We start from the raw sequence: 21,095 nt of genomic DNA, 5'->3' as shown, positions 1-21,095 counted from the left end.
CTGAAGTATTGACAGTGATGATGTTGAAATGATATATAACAACTTGATATGACACTGCTTCTACTACACATAGTTATAAGCACCCATTATATTATCCCGTGAACAGTATATAAAGTAATATAAGGCAGATAAGTGGGACATGTGATCACTTTTCATTCTCAGGGAATCGCCTAACCTAGATAAGACGAGGAAGAAATAAAAACTCGTTGCTTGGAAGGGTGATTCCAACCTATGATTGCAAGTGGTGACTGCAATTATTGTAGAAAATGCAACCAGACAGAGTTATATAACAATGGTAATAGTTGGAACTAAGATTTAGATTAACGATAAATATTTAAGTTTCAATATCTGATCTGAATTACGTTGAAACTTTCACTAAATACTGCACATTGTGAATTGAATGTACTCCAAGCAAAACAAACATTTCCATCCTTTTGTTCTTGTCTCTTGCTCCATCCACATAGAGACGCCATTATGGCAGCATAACCTACAGCAGACATAAAAGAATCCGGCTAGACCCAACGGGACGAACATTCCAGAATATCGTTGAGAGTTCAGGCGCTCCGTTTCTCACATTCTAACAATAATTTGGTTCATATGGCTGAATGATCGAGTTTTTTAAGGCTTTTAGCTTTTTTTTGGTTTAGATTATTCTGAGTTTGTGGAACTGACTGTTTGATTTCGTTTTCTGTGGAATGGAAACGTTTTCGTCATAACAGTGACTTGGAGACTAAAAATAACAGGTTTTCTCTCCTAATTATAAAATAGATTATTGTGTTTTATCACTTTAAAAATACATGCAATGAAACCATCTTTAAAAAAGACAGAGGAATGAATCAAATCATTAATTAATAAAAAGACAATGTAGTTAATGAAAATAAGAGATTGAAAAGAGTAAAGCAACGTGTTTACAGCAATGGCCGCCCTCCCTGACCCCAAACCTCCTTCTGTTTGTGTATTTTTTAAGCCCGTTGTTGCGTAGATCGCTCCTGTTTCTCCGAATGACCTTGGGGGGTCACCGCTGATCACGGGGAGCGTGCGTGGTCGCCTCATGATCATGACCTCTCTCTCTTCCTTTCTCTCTCTCTCTCTCTCTCTCTCTCTCTCTCTCTCTCTCTCTCTCTCTCTCTCTCTCTCTCTCTCTCTCTCTCTCTCTCTCTCTCTCTCCTTCTCTCTCTCTCTCACCATTCTCTCTCTCTCTCCATTCTCTCTCTCTCTCTCTCTCTCTCTCCTCTCTCTCTCTCTCCTCTCTCTCTCTCCTCTCTCTCTCTCTCTCCCCTCTCTCTCTCCTCTCTCTCTCTCTCTCTCTCTCCTCTCTCTCCTCTCTCTCTCTCTCTCTCTCTCCTCTCTCTCTCTCTCTCTCTCTCTCTCTCTCTCTCTCTCCTCTCTCTCTCTTCTCTCTTCTTCCTCTCTCTCTCTCTCTCTCTCTCTCTCTCTCTCTCTCTCTCTCTCTCTCTCTCTCTCTCTCTCTCTCTCTCTCTCTCTCTCTCTCTCTCTCTCTCTCTCTCTCTCTCTCTCTCTCTCTCTCTCCTCTCTCTCTCTCTCCCTCTCGCTCTCTCTGCGTCTGTCAACATATGCATACAAATACATTAGTAACATCCATCAACTTTTGCTTACGTAGAGCTTTCAACAATGATATGTCTGAGGTTTTGCAACAGATCGCCTCAGACACAACACCGGCAGAGTCTGTTCCAAATAGAGGAAGCTAAGAACCATGGTCTCATTTTAGATAATCTAAAAACCTTATGCTACCTTGCGCAGCAATATGGGGATGTCCCTATGAACATTTAGTCCATTTGAATTATTGAAAAGGCGTGATAGGATAGATATATAAGATGAAAGTACCCTAAACACGAGGAAGAAGACATGAGACGAGAGACCGGGAAGGGAAGCATGGCTGAAAAACGAAGAATTATGAGAAAGTTGGTTTCTCGTATACCGTATAGTTTCATAATTCATGATATTCATTTAATCCTATTATAGATTGTTAAATGGTGGTGGACAGGATAGAGAAAATGCAAAATAGTGAAAGGTGTGTACAATCTATATGGAATGGGAAAACGAAAGGTGAGAGGCGGGAAAAAATAACGGGTTTAACCTAGAGCTGGATAGGGCACAGATTATATATATATATATATATATATATATATATATATATATATATATATATATATATATATATATATATAGAATGCAATAGGAATAATTTGCTTTTCGCCATCAGAACACAGGAATCATCATCAAAATTACTAGGAAATGCATTAGTATTATTTCTATTAATTCTGTCAAATAGAAAAAAACATCATAATTATGAAAGTGTGTGATGTGTTTTACCCCATTTGACTGACTAAGGAGAAGATAAAAACGTATCATACTGGAAAAAATATATTTCAAGAATATCACACTGACTTCATCATGCCAAAAAACATAATAACTCTCTATAACAGAATAATGACAATCCTACACACACATGAATGAAAAATCGATTCCACTCAAGAGGCGTCAATCAAAACTTCCTGCATATATCATATTGCTTCAGGTTGCATTGGCTCGGATGAAATGCACGCGTTTCCTCTAACCTCTCCTTTTTTATGTAGTTACTATCTTTATATTCTAAATCTATCGTTGAAGACATTTCACGGTGCCTTCCCTCGTCACTTTATTTTTATCTGTTGTCAAAATTTGATTTGTACTAAAACCTTAAACAACAAATTTTTCATTAATGTTCAGATCCAATTTTGGGGGTTTGAACCTAGGTTGGGTTGAAGTAACCACATGCGGAAAAATAGTATATCTAGTTTTATTATCTTTAATCAATGCACTTTACATCGCCTTATCTTCCTAAGCACTTTAATTCTGAAGAACTCTAAGATTATGTGTTAGCCATGGAAGGAACTTTGTATAATGTGAGAAAGGTCAGGGAGGTAAAATTAAAACATTTTTTTCTCTTTATTTCTTGCATGAGCCGTTTTGCCAGTCATGGGAATATTTTTATATATTTGGTTTGTATCTATATTCTTCTATTTGCCTGTTTGTTTCACTGCCTCCCTCTCTCTCTTTCTCTCTCTCTCTCTCTCTCTCTCTCTCTCTCTCTCTCTCTCTCTCTCTCTCTCTCTCTCTCTCTCTCTCTCTCTCTCTCTCTCTCTCCTCCTCTCTCTCTCCTCTCTCCTCTCTCTCTCTCTCTCTCTCTCTCTCTCTCTCTTCCTCTCTCTCTCTCTCTCTCTCTCTCTCTCTCTCTCTCTCTCTCTCTCTCTCTCTCTCTCTCTCTCTCTCTCTCTCTCTCTCTCTCTCTCTCTCTCTCTCTCTCTCTCTCTCTCTCTCTCTCTCTCTGGGTGTGCGTGCGTGTGTCCAACAGTCTGCACTACAACTAAATCAACATCAAAACACCATAGCAAAGGACGAAGACGAAGTGCAAAGCCAAAACAAAGCGGCTTTCATTAGACTTCCGAAGCCGAGCAACAGATTCCAGCGAGTCATCAGGTTCAACACTCGATCACATTCCAGACCTGTGTAGGTCGCTGGTGATGTTTTTTATGTAAGTATAAGTAAGCACTTGTTTTACTACATTATTTTCATTTTTTTACCTTGATTTCTTTCTTAAAATGTTCATGTTCATTTTCTTCATTATTATTATTTTTTTATCATTAAGTTTCTTATACATTTTTCATTTTCTCGTAATCTTGCATTTGCTTCGTGTGTGTTTTTTTCAGGGTAGAAATAGCCATGTTTTCAGATGTTACGATAAAGATTATCATTTTATCTCTTTATCTGTCATTATCATTTTTTTTAATGAATGAGAATACGTTATCACCTGCATGTGTTGAGAAATAAGATTTAATGTAAGGAATACAACAAGCATTAAATTATGCAGACTCATCTACAAAAAAAAGAAAAAAAAAAAAAAACACCGATAAAAAAGAAACAGATTCAAAACATTCTAAAATAGTTGTTAATACCAAAAAGAAAAGGAAAAAGAAAAAAGGAAGCGAAGACACAAGGGGTAACCATGGTATCCGCCCAACCGGCAACTTTCTTGTCCAGTCTCGAGATCTTCCGGCGTCTGGGACCTGTTTGTTACGCAGGTCGCCCCTCCCAACAACGACCTTGTGATCATGAGAAGCCGGCGTGATGTTTATGTTGAAGGGTAGGGGTGGGGGTGGGGTTGGGGGTACAAGTGTTACTGTGCATTGTTTTTGTTAAGGTCTGCATTGCCTTTGTTTTGGGTGAAATTCTTGTGTTAAGAAGTATTTCGGTGGGAATATGTACATAACTTTGTCTATAAACTATTTCTTAAACACACACACAGACGCACGCACACACACACATACACACACTCACTCATACACACACACACACACAGACCACTTTCTAAAGATAATTCCTTGCAATGAATCTTCTATAACGTTTTTATCTGTCTTTGCCTATCAACCCACCTCCTATTTCCTCCCTCCCCTCCTCCCTTTCCTTTCCTCTTTCCTCTCCTTCCTCCTTCCTCTACAGCCTCCCTCCCTCCTTTCTTCCCTTCATTTCCTCCCTGTCTCCCTCACTCACTCCTTTCCTCCCTCCTTCTCTCCCTTCCTTGCCCCCCCCCCCCCCGTCCCTCACTCATTCATTCCTTCCCTCCCCGCCTCCCGCCTTTCCACCCTCCCTCACTTACTCACTCCTTTCCACCCTCCCTCTCTTCTTCCCTCCCTCCCTCTCTCCTTCCCTCCCTCCCTCTCTTCTTCCCTCCCTCCCTCTCTACTTCCCTCCCTCCCTCCCTCTCTTCTTCCCTCCCTCCCTCTCTCCTTCCCTCCCTCCCTCTCTTCTTCCCTCTCTCCCTCTCTCCTTCCCTCCCTCCATCTCTTCTTCCCTCCTTCCCTCTCTCCTTCCCTCCCTCCCTCTCTTCTTCCCTCCCTCCCTCTCTCCTTCCCTCCCTCCCTCTCTCCTTCCCTCCCTCCCTCTCTTCCTCCCTCCCTCCCTCCCTCTCCCTCTCTTTCCCTCCCTCCCTCCCTCCCTCCCTCCCTCTCTCCTTCCCTCCCTCCCTCTCTCCTTCCCTCCCTCCCTCTCTCCTTCCCTCCCTCCCTCTCTCCTTCCCTCCCTCCCTCTCTCCTTCCCTCCCTCCCTCTCTTCTTCCCTCCCTCCCTCTCTTCTTCCCTCCCTCCCTCTCTCCTTCCCTCCTTCCCTCTCTCCTACCCTCCCTCCCTCGCTCTCTCCTTCCCTCCCTCCCTCTCTTCTTCCCTCCCTCCCTCTCTTCTTCCCTCCCTCCCTCTCTTCTTCCCTCCCTCCCTCCCTCCCTCTCTTCTTCCCTCCCTCCCTCTCTCCTTCCCTCCCTCCCTCTCTTCTTCCCTCCCTCCCTCTCTCCTTCCCTCCCTCCCTCTCTTCTTCCCTCCCTCCCTCTCTCCTTCCCTCCCTCCCTCTCTTCTTCCCTCCCTCCCTCTCTTCTTCCCTCCCTCCCTCTCTTCTTCCCTCCCTCCCTCTCTTCTTCCCTCCCTCCCTCTCTCCTTCCCTCCCTCCCTCTCTCCTTCATTCCCTCCCTCTCTCCTTCCCTCCCTCCCTCTCTCCTTCCCTCCCTCCCTCTCTTCTTCCCTCCCTCCCTCTCTTCTTCCCTCCCTCCCTCTCTTCTTCCCTCCCTCCCTCTCTTCTTCCCTCCCTCCCTCTCTTCTTCCCTCCCTCCCTCTCTCCTTCCCTCCCTCCCTCTCTCCTTCCCTCCCTCCCTCTCTCTTCCCTCCCTCCCTCTCTCCTTCCCTCCCTCCCTTTCTCTTCCCTCCCTCCCTCTCTCCCTCCCTCCCTCTCTTCTCCCTCCCTCCCTCTCTTCTCTTCTCCCTCCCTCCCTCTCTTCTCCCTCCCTCCCTCTCTTCTCCCTCCCTCCCTCTCTTCTCCTTCCCTCCCTCCCTCTCTCCCTCCCTCCCCTCCCTCTCTTCTTCCCTCCCTCCCTCTCTCCTTCCCCCTCCCTCCCTCTCTATTTCCCTCCTCTCCCTCCCCTCTCCTTCCCTCCCTCTCTCTCTTCTTCCCTCCCTCCCTCTTCTTCCCTCCCTCCCTCTCTCCTTCTCCCCTTCCCTCTCTCCTTCTCTCCCTCCCTCTCTCCTTCTCCCCTTCCTCTCTCCTTCTCTCCCTCCCTCTCTTCTTCTCCCCTTTCCTCCCTCCCTCTCCTTCCCTCCCTCCCTCTCTTTCTCTCCCTCCCTCTCTCCTTCCCTCCCACCCTCTCTTTCTCTCCCTCACTCCCTCTCCTTCCCTCCCTCCCTCATTTTTTCTCTTCCCCCTCCCTCCTCTCTCCTTTACTCCTTCCCTCCCTCCTCTCTCCTTCCCTCCCTCCCTCTCTCCTTCCCTCCCTCCCTCTCTTCTTCCCTCCCTCCCTCTCTCTTCCCTCCCTCCCTCTCTCTTCCCTCCCTCCCTCTCTCTTCCCTCCCTCCCTCTCTCTTCCCTCCCTCCCTCTCTCTTCCCTCCCTCCCTCTCTCTTCCCTCCCTCCCTCTCTCTTCCCTCCCTCCCTCTCTCTTCCCTCCCTCCCTCTCTCTTCCCTCCCTCCCTCTCTCTTCCCTCCCTCCCTCTCTCTTCCCTCCCTCCCTCTCTCTTTCCTCCCTCCCTCTCTCTTCCCTCCCTCCCTCCCTCTCTCTTCCCTCCCTCCCTCCCTCTCTCTTCCCTCCCTCCCTCTCTCTTCCCTCCCTCCCTCTCTCCTTCCCTCCCTCCCTTTCTATTCCCTCCCTCCCTCTCTCCTTCCCTCCCTCCCTCTCTATTCCCTCCGTCCCTCTCTATTCCCTCCCTCCCTCTCTATTCCCTCCCTCCCTCTCTCTTCCCTCCCTCCCTCTCTATTCCCTCCCTCCCTCTCTATTCCCTTCCTCTTTATTCCCTCCTTCCCTCTCTTTTCCCTCCCTCCCTCTCTTCTTCCCTCCCTCTCTCTCTCTTCCCTCCCTCCCTCTCTCTTCCCTCCCTCCCTCTCTATTCCCTCCCTCCCTCTCTATTCCCTCCCTCCCTCTCTCCTTCCCTCCCTCCCTCTCTATTCCCTCCCTCCCTCTCTATTCCCTCCCTCCCTCTCTCTTCCCTCCCTCCCTCTCTCTTTCCCTCCCTCCCTCTCTATTCCCTCCCTCCCTCTCTCTTCCCTCCCTCCCTCTCTCCTTCCCTCCCTCCCTTTCTATTCCCTCCCTCCCTCTCTATTCCCTCCCTCCCTCTCTCTTCCCTTCCTCCCTCTCTCCTTCCCTCCCTCCCTCTCTATTCCCTCCCTCCTTCTCTCTTCCCTCCCTCCCTCTCTCCTTCCTCATTCTCTCTCTCTCTCCCAACCACCTGCTTGCAACACCACCAACACGTAATCCCCCTGGGTCATATACCTGAATAACACGTATGAAGATCGTCGTTCAGCTGTTCATTTCGTTCTTCTCGAGAGAGTGATGAACGGGCTTAGATAACGGGGAGAGAGAGAACACCGCATGTTGTGTATTGATTGGACAAGCACGATCCCAGCGCCCTGTGTGCTTCGTGCCTGTTTGGTGGTTTGGGAGGCGTTTCGGTTCGTTTTATGAAGAAGGGCTGTCCGGCCGTTAAGTCTGGGTTGAATTAATGGTATGAGGATGGAAGGTCCCATTTGTGATATGTGGGAGAGAGAGAGAGATAAATAAACAGATAGAGATAGATAAATAGATAGATAGATAGATAGATAGAGAGAGAGAGAGAGACATATGGACAAACAGATAGGCAGAGATACGTATTGAAAGAGAGAGAAATATAATATTAATCTCAAACACATTTCCTATTTCGCCTAACCTTCACAACGAGCTTCCAACTCGTGAAACCTTTCCAAATCTCACAATACTTGCAAGAAAAGTATATCCGTGAGTAAAAATCGTCTTGCATTACAGACAGGATACATGGCATTTTTATTTTTATTTATTTTTTTTTACTTTTGTTTTTTTCGTTGGCGGTTTTATCTTTCAGTGCGCCTTCCGGGTTTCTTTTTTTCTTTGTTATTATGTATATTGTTGTTTCTATTCTTCTTTTCTGTATGGTGTTTGAGTTCAATATGTTTACGTGTTTGATATCACTTATTTCATACTCGTCACTCAAGAAGTTTTATCTTATTAAACATAATATTAAAGTCCATTTGTACATGCGTTTATTAACGTACAATGATGTTTGCTTGTGTGTTTACATTTGGACGTGTGAGTGTGTGTGTGTGAGTGTGAGTGTGTGTGTGTGTGTGTGTGCGTATGTACGTGTATATATATGGGAGTGTATGTGTGTATGAATATCCATCAACATATTTTCTTCTGTATATGTGCTCTTGTATATTTGAGATAGAGAGAGAGAGAAAGAGAGAGAGAGAGAGAGAGAGAGAGAGAGAGAGAGAGAGAGAGAGAGAAAGAAAGAGAGAGAGAGAGAGAGTGAGAGAGAAAGAGTAGAGAGAGAGAGAGCGAAGACAAAACGCTGCGACGAGCAGGAAATGCATCAACATCGATTATAAGCTGCGTCGTGTGATTTCCTGCGTGCGACTTCATGCAAAACCGCGACTATGTGACGTCTGAGGCCTTAAGGTCTGTCTCTCTCTCTCTTTCTCTTTCTTCCACTTTCTCCCTCTCTCTCTTTCTCTTTCTTTCACTCTCTCCCTCTCTCTCTTTCTGTCTCCCTCTCCCTCTTCTTCTCCCTCTTCAAATTCCTCCCTGCCTCCATCTCTCCCGTCATTTCTCTCCCTCCCCTTCATTCCCTCCCTCTCTCTTCCCTCCTCCTCCATCCTTCCTTCCCTCCCCTTCTTTCCTTCCTTCCCTCCCTCCCTCCTTCCTTCCCTCCCTCCCTCCCTCTTCCCTCCCATCCTTCCTTCCTTCCTTCCCTCTTCTCTCCCCTCCTTTCTTCCTTCCCTCCCATCCTTCCTTCCTTCCTTCCCTCTTCCCTCCGCTCCTTCCTTCCTTCCCTCCCTCCTTCCTTCCCTCTTCCCTTCTCCCTCTGTTACATATCAAAATCAAAAATCAAATCCCTCTGTTTCCAACTCAATTTATATCTGACTCACCATACCCATCTGCCCTCCTCCACCTCAGGCAATAACTCGTTGCTCAATTGCATGACTTCAGCACTCCCTCTGTGCTGAGACATGGATCAAGTTGCATGCAAAGCGAACCACTGCATGACAGCCACCGTGGATCTGCAGTATCGCTTCTGGTTCTTCCTCTCATGCTACGTGGTTCTCAATCTCTTTGTGTGTGTTAAGAACCTATTATCACTCTACAACATCTATAACTCTTATAATTCTATGTCTATTATCCTTATTCTCCTTCGCAATGTCTCTTCTGAATCTTTGTGTCTCCTATTCTTGCTCTACCCAGTCTAACATGTAATAGGCCTATTACTATTCTTTTTTATTACTCTTCTATTCTTAGTAGAGTTCCATGTGTATGAATTTGCTACATGGTCTTATCTACCTGCCTTGTGCGGGTGTTTATTAGGACTAATTGTATTGGGTTATGACTATCGAATAGGAGTGCGTGTTGGAGACCTTCCCTGCTGTTGGCTTTCAGAAGCTGAAAAGGCAACTAGAGGGAATTTCGTTGCGATATTATGTTATATTGCAACACCTATTTGAACATTAGAACTCTTACATTATTCTTTTATTCTGATTCGTGTTTCATATCTATATTTTTCATTGTTATTATGATGAGAGAGAAAAAGATAAATAGATAGATAGAGAGAGAGAGAGAGAGAGAGAGAGAGGGAGGGAAGGAGGGAAAGAGACTGAGAGATGAAAAAAATCGGAAAGAGAAACAGAGAAACGAAGTCAGACCGAAAACAACTCAGCAGAAAGGAGAAAGTGAAGGAGCAGTAGGGAAGAAAAAAATAGAGAATCACAAGTCTACACGTTTTTTAATCCCTTGATTGAACCACACTTAAAAAGAATGCAAAGGTAAAAACCGGCTAGGATGTTCCGCAGCCAAGGCGCCTAGCAGGGTGGCACTCTTGGGGGTAGGGGGTAGGGGGTAGGGGGACATTAGGCCTAGATCACTTCCAGGATATAGCAACTCCATGGCAACAGTGCGGAAGGTGTCTGCCTTTTTTTATTGAAGGTTATTATCACAAGCGCGTGTGTCTACATTCAAAACATTTGATAAAGTTACATTGCATTTGTATGCGACTGATCTTGAAGTCAAAATACGTTCACAGAAAGTTAATGCCTAATTTAATGCTATACCAACAAACGTCCATTTTATGTAGAAACACAAAGGCATCAGAGAGAGAAAGAGACAGAGAGAGAGAGAAAGAGAGGGAGAGAGAGAGAGAGAGGGAGAGAGAGAGAGAGAGAGAGAGAGAGAGAGAGAGAGAGAGAGAGAGAGAGAGAGAGAGAGAGAGAGAGAGAGAGAGAGAGAAAGAAAGAGAGAGAGAGAGAGAGAGATACTGAGACTGAGAGATAAAGGCAGAAAAGAAACAGAGGGAGAAAGAGAGAGAGAACGAGGATGGAGATGAAGGAAAAGAGAGAGCAAGGAAAAGAAAGAAAAAGATATGAGAAAAAAAAGAGAAGAATGAGAGAGAGGAGACAAAGAAAGAAAGAGGAAGAGAGAGAAGGAGAGAGAGAGGGATAACGAAGGGAGAAAGAGGAGAAAATATCTGTCACTCATCACCCTCGCTCATTTAACCTCGACCCACAAATATCTACACCAGATGTTGATCATCGTCATATTGGCTAAAGGTTACGTATTAGTTTTATCTTATCATCTTTTATTGAATCAATATCATTCCACTGTTATATATGATAGGGGGCAATCTTAATACAACGTTGAGAGAAACAACCGACAAATGTTTATCCAGAAGAGAATTTACGAATTAAATAAATATACACCCACACCCACACCCACACACCCACACACACACACACACACACACACACACACACACACACACACACACACACACACACATATATATATATATATATATATATATATATATTTGAAATTCAACGAAGATATTTATATACACGACGCCTGGACGACAGGTGAGAGGTCGTTAATGTAAGGAAGGAAGTGTCTTCTGTATGTCCCTGCAGGTGACCGTCAGAAGTCAAGGACACTGTGACTGTACGGACAAGTGACAAAGGTTACTGGGATGCTGGCGAGGACTCGTTATGTAAGGAACGAAAGAAGGATAATGAGTAAGGTTAAGGGAGACAGGAGAAAAGGGGAAGGGGAAATCAAGGAAAAGAAAGCTGGAAAGAGAAAGAAAGGAAAGAAAGAGAGAGAGAGAGAGAGAGAGAGAGAGAGAGAGAGATTTGATTTGATTTTGATATGTTTATTCATACTATATACATTGTATACACATGAATAGGCGAGAGAGAGAGAGAGAGAGAGAGAGAGAGAGAGAGAGAGAGAGAGAGAGAGAGAGAGAGAGAGAGAGAGAGAGAGAGAGAGAGAGAGAGAGAGAGAGAGAGAGAGAGAGAGAGAGAGAGCGAGACAGACAGAAAAAAAGAGTTCGAAAAAGCGTAAAGACAAACAGCCAAACCATCACACAAAAAAGAGAACAGCTTCATTGAGAACAACACAAGCAAGTACATGGAACCAGAGAAAATTCGCTCTCCTTATTCAGTGAACCACATAGCACCTTCAGGCTATATCACCTCTTGATAAGCTATCAGCTGGGTCACAAGGTCAAAGCCGGACGATGACCTCGAGAAAGTCATCGAGAAATCACAGTAACACACAAGGCACAGAATGGAGATATTTTAAGGAGTCCATGAGATCGGATATTCATTTTATTAACCATTGATTTCTGATCCGAGGTTAGCTGCCAGGATTTGATCATTCTTATAAGTAACTAATATTCAACTAAGCTATTATTAAGAAGTTAAGTATTGCGTTGATATGAATACATATCAGTCTGCAGGTGCATTGTTTGGCCTCGATTACTTTCACGTAGCAAAGAGAAGGTTAAATCTTGTGTAAATATAATGGAAATATCCGTCCCTTGTTTGCTAATCGGATAATTGCATGTTAGAATTGTGGTTTTGGATTGATCCACGGCTCAATTTGGTCTTTATTCGTTGTGACTTCCATTGCTTGCTATCTCTCTCTCTCTCTCTCTCTCTCTCTCTCTCTCTCTCTCTCTCTCTCTCTCTCTCTCTCTCTCTCTCTCTCTCTCTCTCTCTCTCTCTCTCTCTCTCTCTCTCTCTCTCTCTCCTCTCTCTTCTCTCTCTCTCTCTCTCTCTCTCTCTCTCTCTCTCTCTCTCTCTCTCTCTCTCTCTCTCTCTCTCTCTCTCTCTCTCTCTCTCTCTCTCTCTCTCTCTCTCTCTCTCTCTCTCTCTCTCTCGCTTTATATTCCCCTTTCTCTGTATGCTAACATGCATAACCTAAATTGAAATGTGAGTAAATAAGAGAGAGCGAGATAGAAAAGAGGGGCGGAATAACAGAGTTTACAGTTAAAGATAAACATCCTAGTCACACGAACCTCCGAACCGTGCTTTGACATTTCCTGTTGAGCTTTCGGATCAGATAGGTCGCTCGCCGTACTTTTTAAATCACCGGAAATAAGGAGATAAGCAGAAACGATAATAGAGACGGGAAATATAACTAATAATGACTATGGCAATAACATAAAAAATATTTACACCTATAAAGTAAACGAGGCAGCAAATAAACAGGACCTCCCGGGAGTGAAGCGTTGTGTCTGCCACCACCTCGACGTCATCATAGTTGCCCTTATCATCACACACATGTTGGGAGCTTCTTCCTGTTGATAAGACGGCTGCTGTAGGTCAGGGAGGCCCCGTCGAGCGAACCCCGGCGCAAGGAACTCTCTCCTTGGGCGATATTTATAGATGCGAGTTCTACTCAAGAAAGTCAAGGGGGAATAAAGACATCTGGACACAGGCGCACACATACGCATACAGTCATGCATAGATAAATATATATATATATATTTATATATATATATATATATATATATATATATATATATGTATATATATATACATATATATATATATATATATATATGTATATATCTACATATATGTATATATATATATATATTTATATATATGTGTGTGTGTGTGTGTGTGTGTGTGTGTGTGTGTGTGTGTGTGTGTGTATGTATATATATATATATATATATATATATATATATATATATATATATATATATATGTATGTATTACGAACATTTGATCAGGAATTGAATGTGACCGGCATTATAGCCATACATGAGCTGTGTCCTCCCAAGCCCCACGCTCATGACACAAACAATGGCTGCTTTGAGAGCTCGCCTTATCGTACAGGAAATGCATTACCTCAGGCCGAGTGTTACACAAGCGAGAAACAAACGAGAGAGAGAGAGAGAGAGAGAGAGAGAGAGAGAGAGAGAGAGAGAGAGAGAGAGAGAGAGAGAGAGAGAGAGAGAGAGAGAGAGAGAGAGAGAGAGACAGACAGAAACAGAGAGAAAGAGAGAGTAAGAGATAGAGAGAGAAAATAGAGACAGAAACAGAGACAAAAGCAGAGGGATAGAGAAAGAGAGGGGGAGAGAAAACAGAGAGAGTAAGATATCTGTAAAGTGTGTAGAAATATTCCACGAATTCCATAATATAAAGATAACCTGCAAATGATGATATTCAACCCCACACACAGCATGCCTCGCGTCAGCCAACGCTGGAAAATTCCATTACGAATAGCCGCGCCCGCTTAGTTGATTTCAATTTATTTCTAAAAAAAAAATATTATGTAGTATGTTAAATGCGCCGATTTTAATCACATACGTTTTTCCAAAAGATAAAACTCCTGTTATCGGCTATCCGTGATTTTTAACCTTGCTAGGAAATAATTTCTTATAATTGAAACAGAATTAAGGAAACAACTCTTGAATCTAAATTTGGCACACTTGTTATTTCCAGAACTGACGATCGAAGATTCTAGTCCTCTGGACCGATGCAGTTTCGAGAATAGAACGTAATTACATGACAAAAAGCAAAAATCATACCACGTGATCACCATCCGCTGATCACGTGTTACTTCAGTGTTGGCCGAGGAAGGAGAGAGAGAGAGAGGGAGAGGGATGAAAAGAGAAAGCAAGGAACAAAATGATTAACGGAGCATTTTTACGTCATTTCTATTGATGTTTAGACTTTAGCTAATTCATTTGAGAGAGGAAATGAGTAATCAGTTACAGCCTTGGTCGCGACCTGACCAATCGGCGGCGTCTAGAATGCATGGACAGGGATTTCGGTTTTTGATGTACGAGTATTATCTTCCTATTCGTCAGATACTGAGAGAATATCGGATCTTGGGAACTTTATATACATATATACATCTAACGTAAAACCCACGAATCTAAGGTGTTCGCAAGGTCTAATAAAGTATGAAATAACCGTAATATAACACCTACTCGGTACGACATTTTTCCCCGCTGACGGGTGTATACGCGCATATAGCTTCGGCCGCGCAACCCAGATAGCATTAATCGGCGAAGCTTCGAGAAAGTTACATTAATTGATACAGCTCTCGCTTAACTTATCGTCTGTGTATATACGACAATTTTGGAAGAATTTATAGTCATCTTCAGTTTTTTTCCCCGAACGCAAAGAAGGGATATCACCGTATCTAGAAGTTTCCTCGAGACACCCTACAACCTACCACTCGAGCCTAGGCCTACCAACACACCTCACCTTTCATCTATAATTTTCAAGACCTCAACCCAACCACCAAGAACAATGGCCTCCCTCCCCATCGACGCCTCTCGCGAAGCCGCCATGTCCGAGGAGCTGGCCCGCTTCTGGTCGAGCATGGCCCGCAGGTTCGAGTGCGAGCGACCCAACCCCAGTTTCTTGGGTCAACGCCCCTCGGTCGACGCTACCTGGGAAGACCTCGTCGGTCCGCACAAGCAGGTAGGTCGGAATGTGTGTGTTTATATATATATAATGTGTAGTGTGGGTGGGTGTATTTTCTTTTTCTTTTCATATTTATTTTTATTTTTATTTATTTTTTTTAGGGTGATTGAGGGTAGTGACCATGGGTCTCGATGTCTTCTTGTTTAGTATGTAGGCTGCTTATATTTTTTTTCTTACTAGGGTGTGGTAGATACGAAGATTGTGGGGAAGATTCCCTTTGTATAATATTATTGCATTAATATCTCGAATCACTTTGATATTAGAAGCTTGTGAAACCAAAGTGTAATACCCCACCCCCTCCACGTACTAAAATACACTGGCGTTTCCTCTAGGCCTACAGCCCTCTTGAAACCGACAGATTTGGACGAGTGTTTTTTTTAGATTTTCTCGGAAGAGGCGAGCGCTGTGCAGGAGGGAGCCGTTACGGTCAGAGATATACCGTCGGCATGTATCCACACCTTTATACGTTGTTTATGCTCTTACACACAATAGGGATGTGTTATAGAGAAAATCAAAAAGAGAAATAAATTATGTAACGAGTAGATATTTTTTATTTGCGTGTGTGAGTAGATAGGCGTATTAAGTAAGGGATAAAAACATACCATTTGTGTTATCGATTTTCTAAGGGTGATGGAGTATAAAGGTCTTAACCACATCTTTCTCTCTCTCTTAAACAGACACTCCCTGATGCCCCTCAGTTCGCGAAGGAGGAAGCGCCGCTGGAGGAGGACGTGGAGGTGGACGAGTTCCTGACGAAGGCCGTGGAGAGCGACCTCGACCTGCAGAAGGATGTGGTAAGTTGGATGTCTTCGAGTTGATTCTCGGGATTGGTTACTTGTTTAGAGTGAGATTTTGTCTTGATTCTGGGGTATAAGATTTTCAAAGATTTTCTTTTAATTTATCCTAAGATGTGTATTATCTTATTAACATCATTCCATGTAATTATTACTTGGACACTTTTAAAAAGTGGTTTATATTTATCTTTCTTTTCATTTTTTTTCTGTTTCAAATACATTCAGATTCAAATTCCAGTGTGTCATTTATATAATATTTCCATCTGTCCGAGCTAAAGTTGTGTCGTTCTTGGGTGTGTAAATGGAGGTGAACTAAGGTCATATCAGTCCCAAAAGAAGTAAATGACTGAAGTGAACAGTCATGAAAAACAAACTTCACAACGATACGAATTAACGTAACATCACTTGAGATCTTCGTCCATGAAATGTAGGGTATGTGTGTTTGCAAATTATATCCGAGTACGGCACTATTTTATTTCTTGACGATGGCACCAGTCAGAGTTACTTTTTGTTTTTTCAATTAAGTTGGTCATTTTTGTATATTTCTTTCAATTGTGAATCAGTTAGTCTTAACCTCGTGACAGAGGGAATTGTGAAAGCTTAAGAATTAGACTGATGATATAACAAGTAGAATTGGCTGCATTTTGCTTTCAATTATTCTTTTATCAGCAATGTAGGCCCATCTATACCCCAGAAGTAGAGTAAATGAAATCCTCATTTAAAAAAGAGAGAGAGAGAGAGGAAAAAATCAATAAAAGAGGGAAAATAAGGAGGGAATATGCCAAGGGAAGGGAATGAAAGACCAAAATAAGAAAGAAGGGAAGGGAAGGGGCTGGCTTTGCCGCTCTCCGCTCGTGCACATTCTCCATTGCAGACACCCCGGATACTCCACGAGGCTGACCGAGACTATCTCAACATCTGAGTTAATCTCGAGCATTTGCCCACATAAGTAACGTGTTCGACTTCGCATTTGTTCACCTGTGCACTCTCCTAGCTGTTCTGGATAACTTGTTTGTATGTGTTCTTCACGTAGGGGATTTTGTATGAAAGTTCATGTAGATATATATATTTTTTTTAATTTTAAATGATCCTTTTCACATAAAGGGGATGAATTCCCTCTCTTGCTGGTTATGGTCGGAACTGGTTCGGTAGAGCTGTGTAACGAAAGAAGAAAAGAAAGAGGAAGAGGAAATGAAGAATGGGGAGAGATCATCGCTCGCCCTCTTCCTCCCTCTCTCCACCCCCTCCTCTTCCCCACCACCACCTCCCGGGGGCTCCTTGGCTCCCGCCCTAATGACGAGTGGGCGCGCGGCGCGTTCCTGCCCGTTCAGCATCGATCCAGCAAGAGCAGCAGCAGCAGCAGTCCGTCGGGGGAGGAAGGGCACCCGGCCATTCTGGACCATTCTGGTTCGCACCGGCTCGAGCCAGTTCCGACCTGTTTGCCATGCTGTTCACTTTCCCTCCCGATCTTACTTTTCTTTTGGGATTTTGTCACTCACTCTTCATGCCAAAGGGAAAGGCGTCAGGATTGAAAGGTCTGTCCAGAACAGTAGTTGAAGCACATTTAGAAAGAGAGAGAAAATTCGGTGTGATTTGATTAAAAAAAAGACACACCTCATGGAAGAAAATATGGACAAAATCAAGGATATTTTGATCATATGATTTATACCATATGTTTCTCAATAAGTTCTTGTATGAAATTATGGTTCTTGTGTTTCAAAAAGCAAAATAATCCTAATGATTCAATCTCTCGCAATACATCCTATCACCAAGTAATCCAAACACATAAAATATGAAAGCTATATCACTGATAGTTAAAAGAGAAAACCAACTAACGACCGGGGCGCCATGAAACTCTTCGGTCACTCCCATGACCTGAGTTTGGTGTAGCCCCGTCACACGACGCCTCGCCCGGAGCAAACCCAACTCACTGTACTCGCTCTTTCAGCTACATGGTTGTGAAATCAGGTCAGATTCGCCAGCTGATTGCGTGGTCGACGGCTCCCGGATCGGAGATGTTCCAGCGAGGTACGTGGTCAGGGGCCTCCAGGGGCATGAACTGCCTGTGGTGGGCACGTACGTCGACCCCAACATCGTCACGGGCTTCTGCTACCAGGTCCGCCCGGTTGATGCCAAGAAGTCGCTCTTCCAGGTAGGCTGGGTTATGTTATGGCTTGCTGTTGATTACCTTTTGGCTTGCTTTTGCATGTTTTATACTGACATACGAATTGAGTTTCCGAAGATGTATATCTTTTTAAAGATAGCATGGTCTTCATGAATACTCTTCTTGTCCAGGGACGTGCCCTCCGCCTGGTATCCATTGGCATGGGGTATGGGAAGCGCATCACCTTCGCCAGTGACAAGCACAACACCAACGACAACTACTTCTGGTCGGACACGCACCCAGAGGGCTACGGCTTCGCCCTCCGGCTGGTGCAGGAGGGGGACAAGTTCACCCTCAGGGACGCTAACGGCTACTCCGTCGCCACTGCTGAGGTCATCGGCCTTTTGGTGAGTGAAAGTGGTATGGTGTTGACCTGTTAGTCATAAAGGGCAGGGAGTCGTGGCATACCACCTAATGCTCGTACAATTGGAAGAAATTCCGTGAAATTCTTATAATTCCTAATATGTGTCCTCTTTTTCCTCACAGGGTCCCCAGACCGAGGTGAGCCACAGAGTCCTCGAGAACGGCGGCATTGAGAAGCGAGCTCAGGTGTCTATTCTGTGCAATGTATCCTACTTCGACGAGCCCCACGCTGAGCTCAGACCCGTGGCTATTACGGGCGTTGCTGTGTCCCTCAGAGCCAAGGGCTCAAGAGCCGTAGCAACCCTCAAGAAGAGTAAGTTTTAGCCTGTAGAACCCACGTTCATCTAGTTAAGATCAGTAACGATACCGATCTCTCACAATGCAGTGACTGAAGCAGGTAATACGAAGTTATTTTTTATCACCCAAGCACCATTCACTTACGCCAACGATCTTTCTGCAGTTCAGGAGTGCAACGTTGGCGGCGAGAGAGGCTACACGCTCGTGGGCGGCGTGGATTCCTCCTCCCGTGTCACAGTGCTCAACGGGGACAAGATTGGAGACGTGCCGACGAAGTACTACGTCACAGGTCAGTAACTGATCGGAGGGTAGCAGGTCTTTCTTAATGTAAGATGAGATATTGAGAATGAACATGACAAGGGCTTAACATATACAGTAGTAACCAATATTTTCTACTCGCAATTGCAAAACGGTATTCATCATTAGATATAAATAAGTATTCAAATAAGAATGTTTGTCTATGCTTTCAGGTCTCCTTCCTCACGAGCAACCAGTGGCGGGCACCTTCGTAGACCCGAGGATCCTCACCGGGTTCAACTACCGCGTGCGCCCGGCCGACTCCAAGAAGCACCTCTTCGGAGGCGCCGCCCTCACCCTTCAGGCTATCGGCAGAGGCTACGGCAAGAGACTGACCTTCGCGAGCAACAACCTCAACAACAACGAGAACTACTTCTGGAGCGACTCACACCCCGAGGGCTATGGCTTCTCCATCCAGGCGGTCGTACCCGGCGACAGCTTCAGGTAAGGCCTCTGGCATGGGTAACCCCTGCGTAGGGATCTGCTAATCGTTATTTCGCGTTTAAGTTCTTTAGGGATATACACCAATACAGAGAAGTACAGGGAGGAAAACTCATTCTATATTTCATTGAGAGAATAATGAGAACACGTCTCTATTGTCGTAGAATCACGAGTTCGTCCGGCGAGGAGATTGGCCGCGCGCAGGTGTTCCGAGCTGACATGCCGCAGGTGGAAGAGAGTTCCTTTGTCTCCGCCGAAGGTCATGCCATCAAGAAGGTTCGCGTCACTGTCACCTGCGATATCACTTTCCACGGGGAGGACGACCGCACGCTGGCAGTTACAGGTGAGTAACCGTCTCCTGAATCATCGTGTTTCAGAAAGTTTATTATTAGAGTCAGATTAAATTTCTCCGTAATATAGGAAATAAAAAAACGTTCATTGTATTCAGCAATATTTCAGTCTCAGAAGCTTTTAGAACACACGTACAAATCTATTGGATTTACTAACGCTTGCTCCCCCACCTCCTCGTCAGGCACAGCAGTGGTTGTGAGACGAGGACGAGTAGCCCGCGTGCAGAGACTCGAAGACGTGGCTATTGGATCGCAGATTAGCATTCTCTTCAGCCGAGCCAGCGAGGCACTCACCTTCGTCAGAGAGTGATCGTTGTACTTTATATAATCTCTTAAAATAGATAAATAAATATATATATATACATATATAGACATATATATACACACATATATGCATATATATGTATATATATGTATGTATATATATATGTATATATATATATATATATATATATATATATATATATATATATATATATATATATATATATATATATATATATTCGTGTCTTCGCACGCCGAGATACTACCTAAGTCTTACTGTGATTATTTTTCTCAGATTTGAAAAATATTTTTCTCGTTTTCTTGGAATAAGTCACATTTCTTGAAAGAAAGTTAGCTCATCTTAATTTATTTTGTATATAAAAAGAGAGTGAGAGAGAGAGAGTGGCTGTTATGTTAATCGATACGAAATATTATTATTGAATGATAGTTTTGTTGTATGCTGTATATTCGCTAAGAATCTTATGTGAGATGCTTCTTATGGAGAATTATTTTCGGGAAGTCTTCATCCCTCACTACATATTATTTTGTTTCAGGAGAAATAGTCTAATAATAAAGGTATTTTATAAATTTAGTGTTTCATAATTCCTGCTATATAGATTTTCACATAGAGAGATACATACATACGCTATAGCGTACTGATCGAAGTGGCAATCTGATACGGATCCTCAAAACGAAACTGAAAAGATATATTTTTCACAATGTCCATCATCAAACATATCTCAATTTCTCTTGTCCACGTTCGTAGATTAAGAAAGATGACAAAAACGACAAAGAATGATGAAACCCCAAAATTCCGAGTTGTAATACAAGTGTTGAAAACTAATAGTCACCCCTTGATAGAAAGTAGAGAACGAAATGGATCCATTTTCTTTGGCTTTCAGGCGAGGAGACTCCTATAATATAATCGTTTTCCAAAACACATTTACCTAGAATGCTGGTGTTTAGCTCAAAATCCATATAGACATTTGCGCTGCCTCACAGATATCTGCTGGGAAATTAACTTTGTACATAAAATGGAAATGGCTATTGAGAATGGAACCAAACCAATTAAAGACAAGTTGGGGATTATGCAGTTATACTGTAATGTATATATATATATATATATAATAAATATATAGATATATATATATTATAATATATATATATATATATATAATATATATAAAAATATATATACACACACACACACACATATACACACGCATACACACACACTACACACACACGCAAACACATACACACACACACACACACATATATATATATATATATATATGATAAT

The 21,095-nt window shown here is 43.6% G+C and overlaps 1 protein-coding gene across 1 annotated transcript; it reads left to right on the top strand.

Moving 5' to 3' along the window:
- Positions 1-14,387: 14,387 nt before the first annotated feature.
- On the top strand, positions 14,388-20,380 carry LOC122262753 (uncharacterized). The gene is made up of 9 exons (XM_043030879.2): positions 14,388-14,819; positions 15,500-15,616; positions 17,565-17,768; positions 17,912-18,127; positions 18,267-18,456; positions 18,604-18,729; positions 18,911-19,181; positions 19,343-19,521; positions 19,711-20,380. Exons 1-9 carry the CDS (start codon positions 14,646-14,648, stop codon positions 19,836-19,838), a joined length of 1,605 nt encoding a protein of 534 aa, XP_042886813.2. The 5' UTR covers positions 14,388-14,645; the 3' UTR covers positions 19,839-20,380.
- Positions 20,381-21,095: the final 715 nt, after the last annotated feature.

Source organism: Penaeus japonicus, unplaced genomic scaffold (assembly GCF_977035675.1).
Source record: "Penaeus japonicus unplaced genomic scaffold, GWHDUDI00000001_assembly GWHDUDI00000013, whole genome shotgun sequence".
Classification (NCBI taxonomy): Eukaryota; Metazoa; Arthropoda; class Malacostraca; order Decapoda; family Penaeidae; genus Penaeus; species Penaeus japonicus.
The sequence above is the reverse complement of the archived record's forward strand: the minus strand, read 5'-3'. Positions and strand labels throughout refer to the sequence as shown.

Excerpts from the sequence above, each read along its gene's own strand:
- LOC122262753 (XM_043030879.2), top strand. The coding sequence starts at position 14,646 with ATGGCCTCCCTCCCCATCGACGCCTCTCGCGAAGCCGCCATGTCCGAG. Across the intron at positions 18,730-18,910 it reads GACGAAGTACTACGTCACAG|GTCTCCTTCCTCACGAGCAA; the intron begins GTCAGTAACTGA and ends CTATGCTTTCAG. Across the intron at positions 19,522-19,710 it reads CCGCACGCTGGCAGTTACAG|GCACAGCAGTGGTTGTGAGA; the intron begins GTGAGTAACCGT and ends CCTCCTCGTCAG.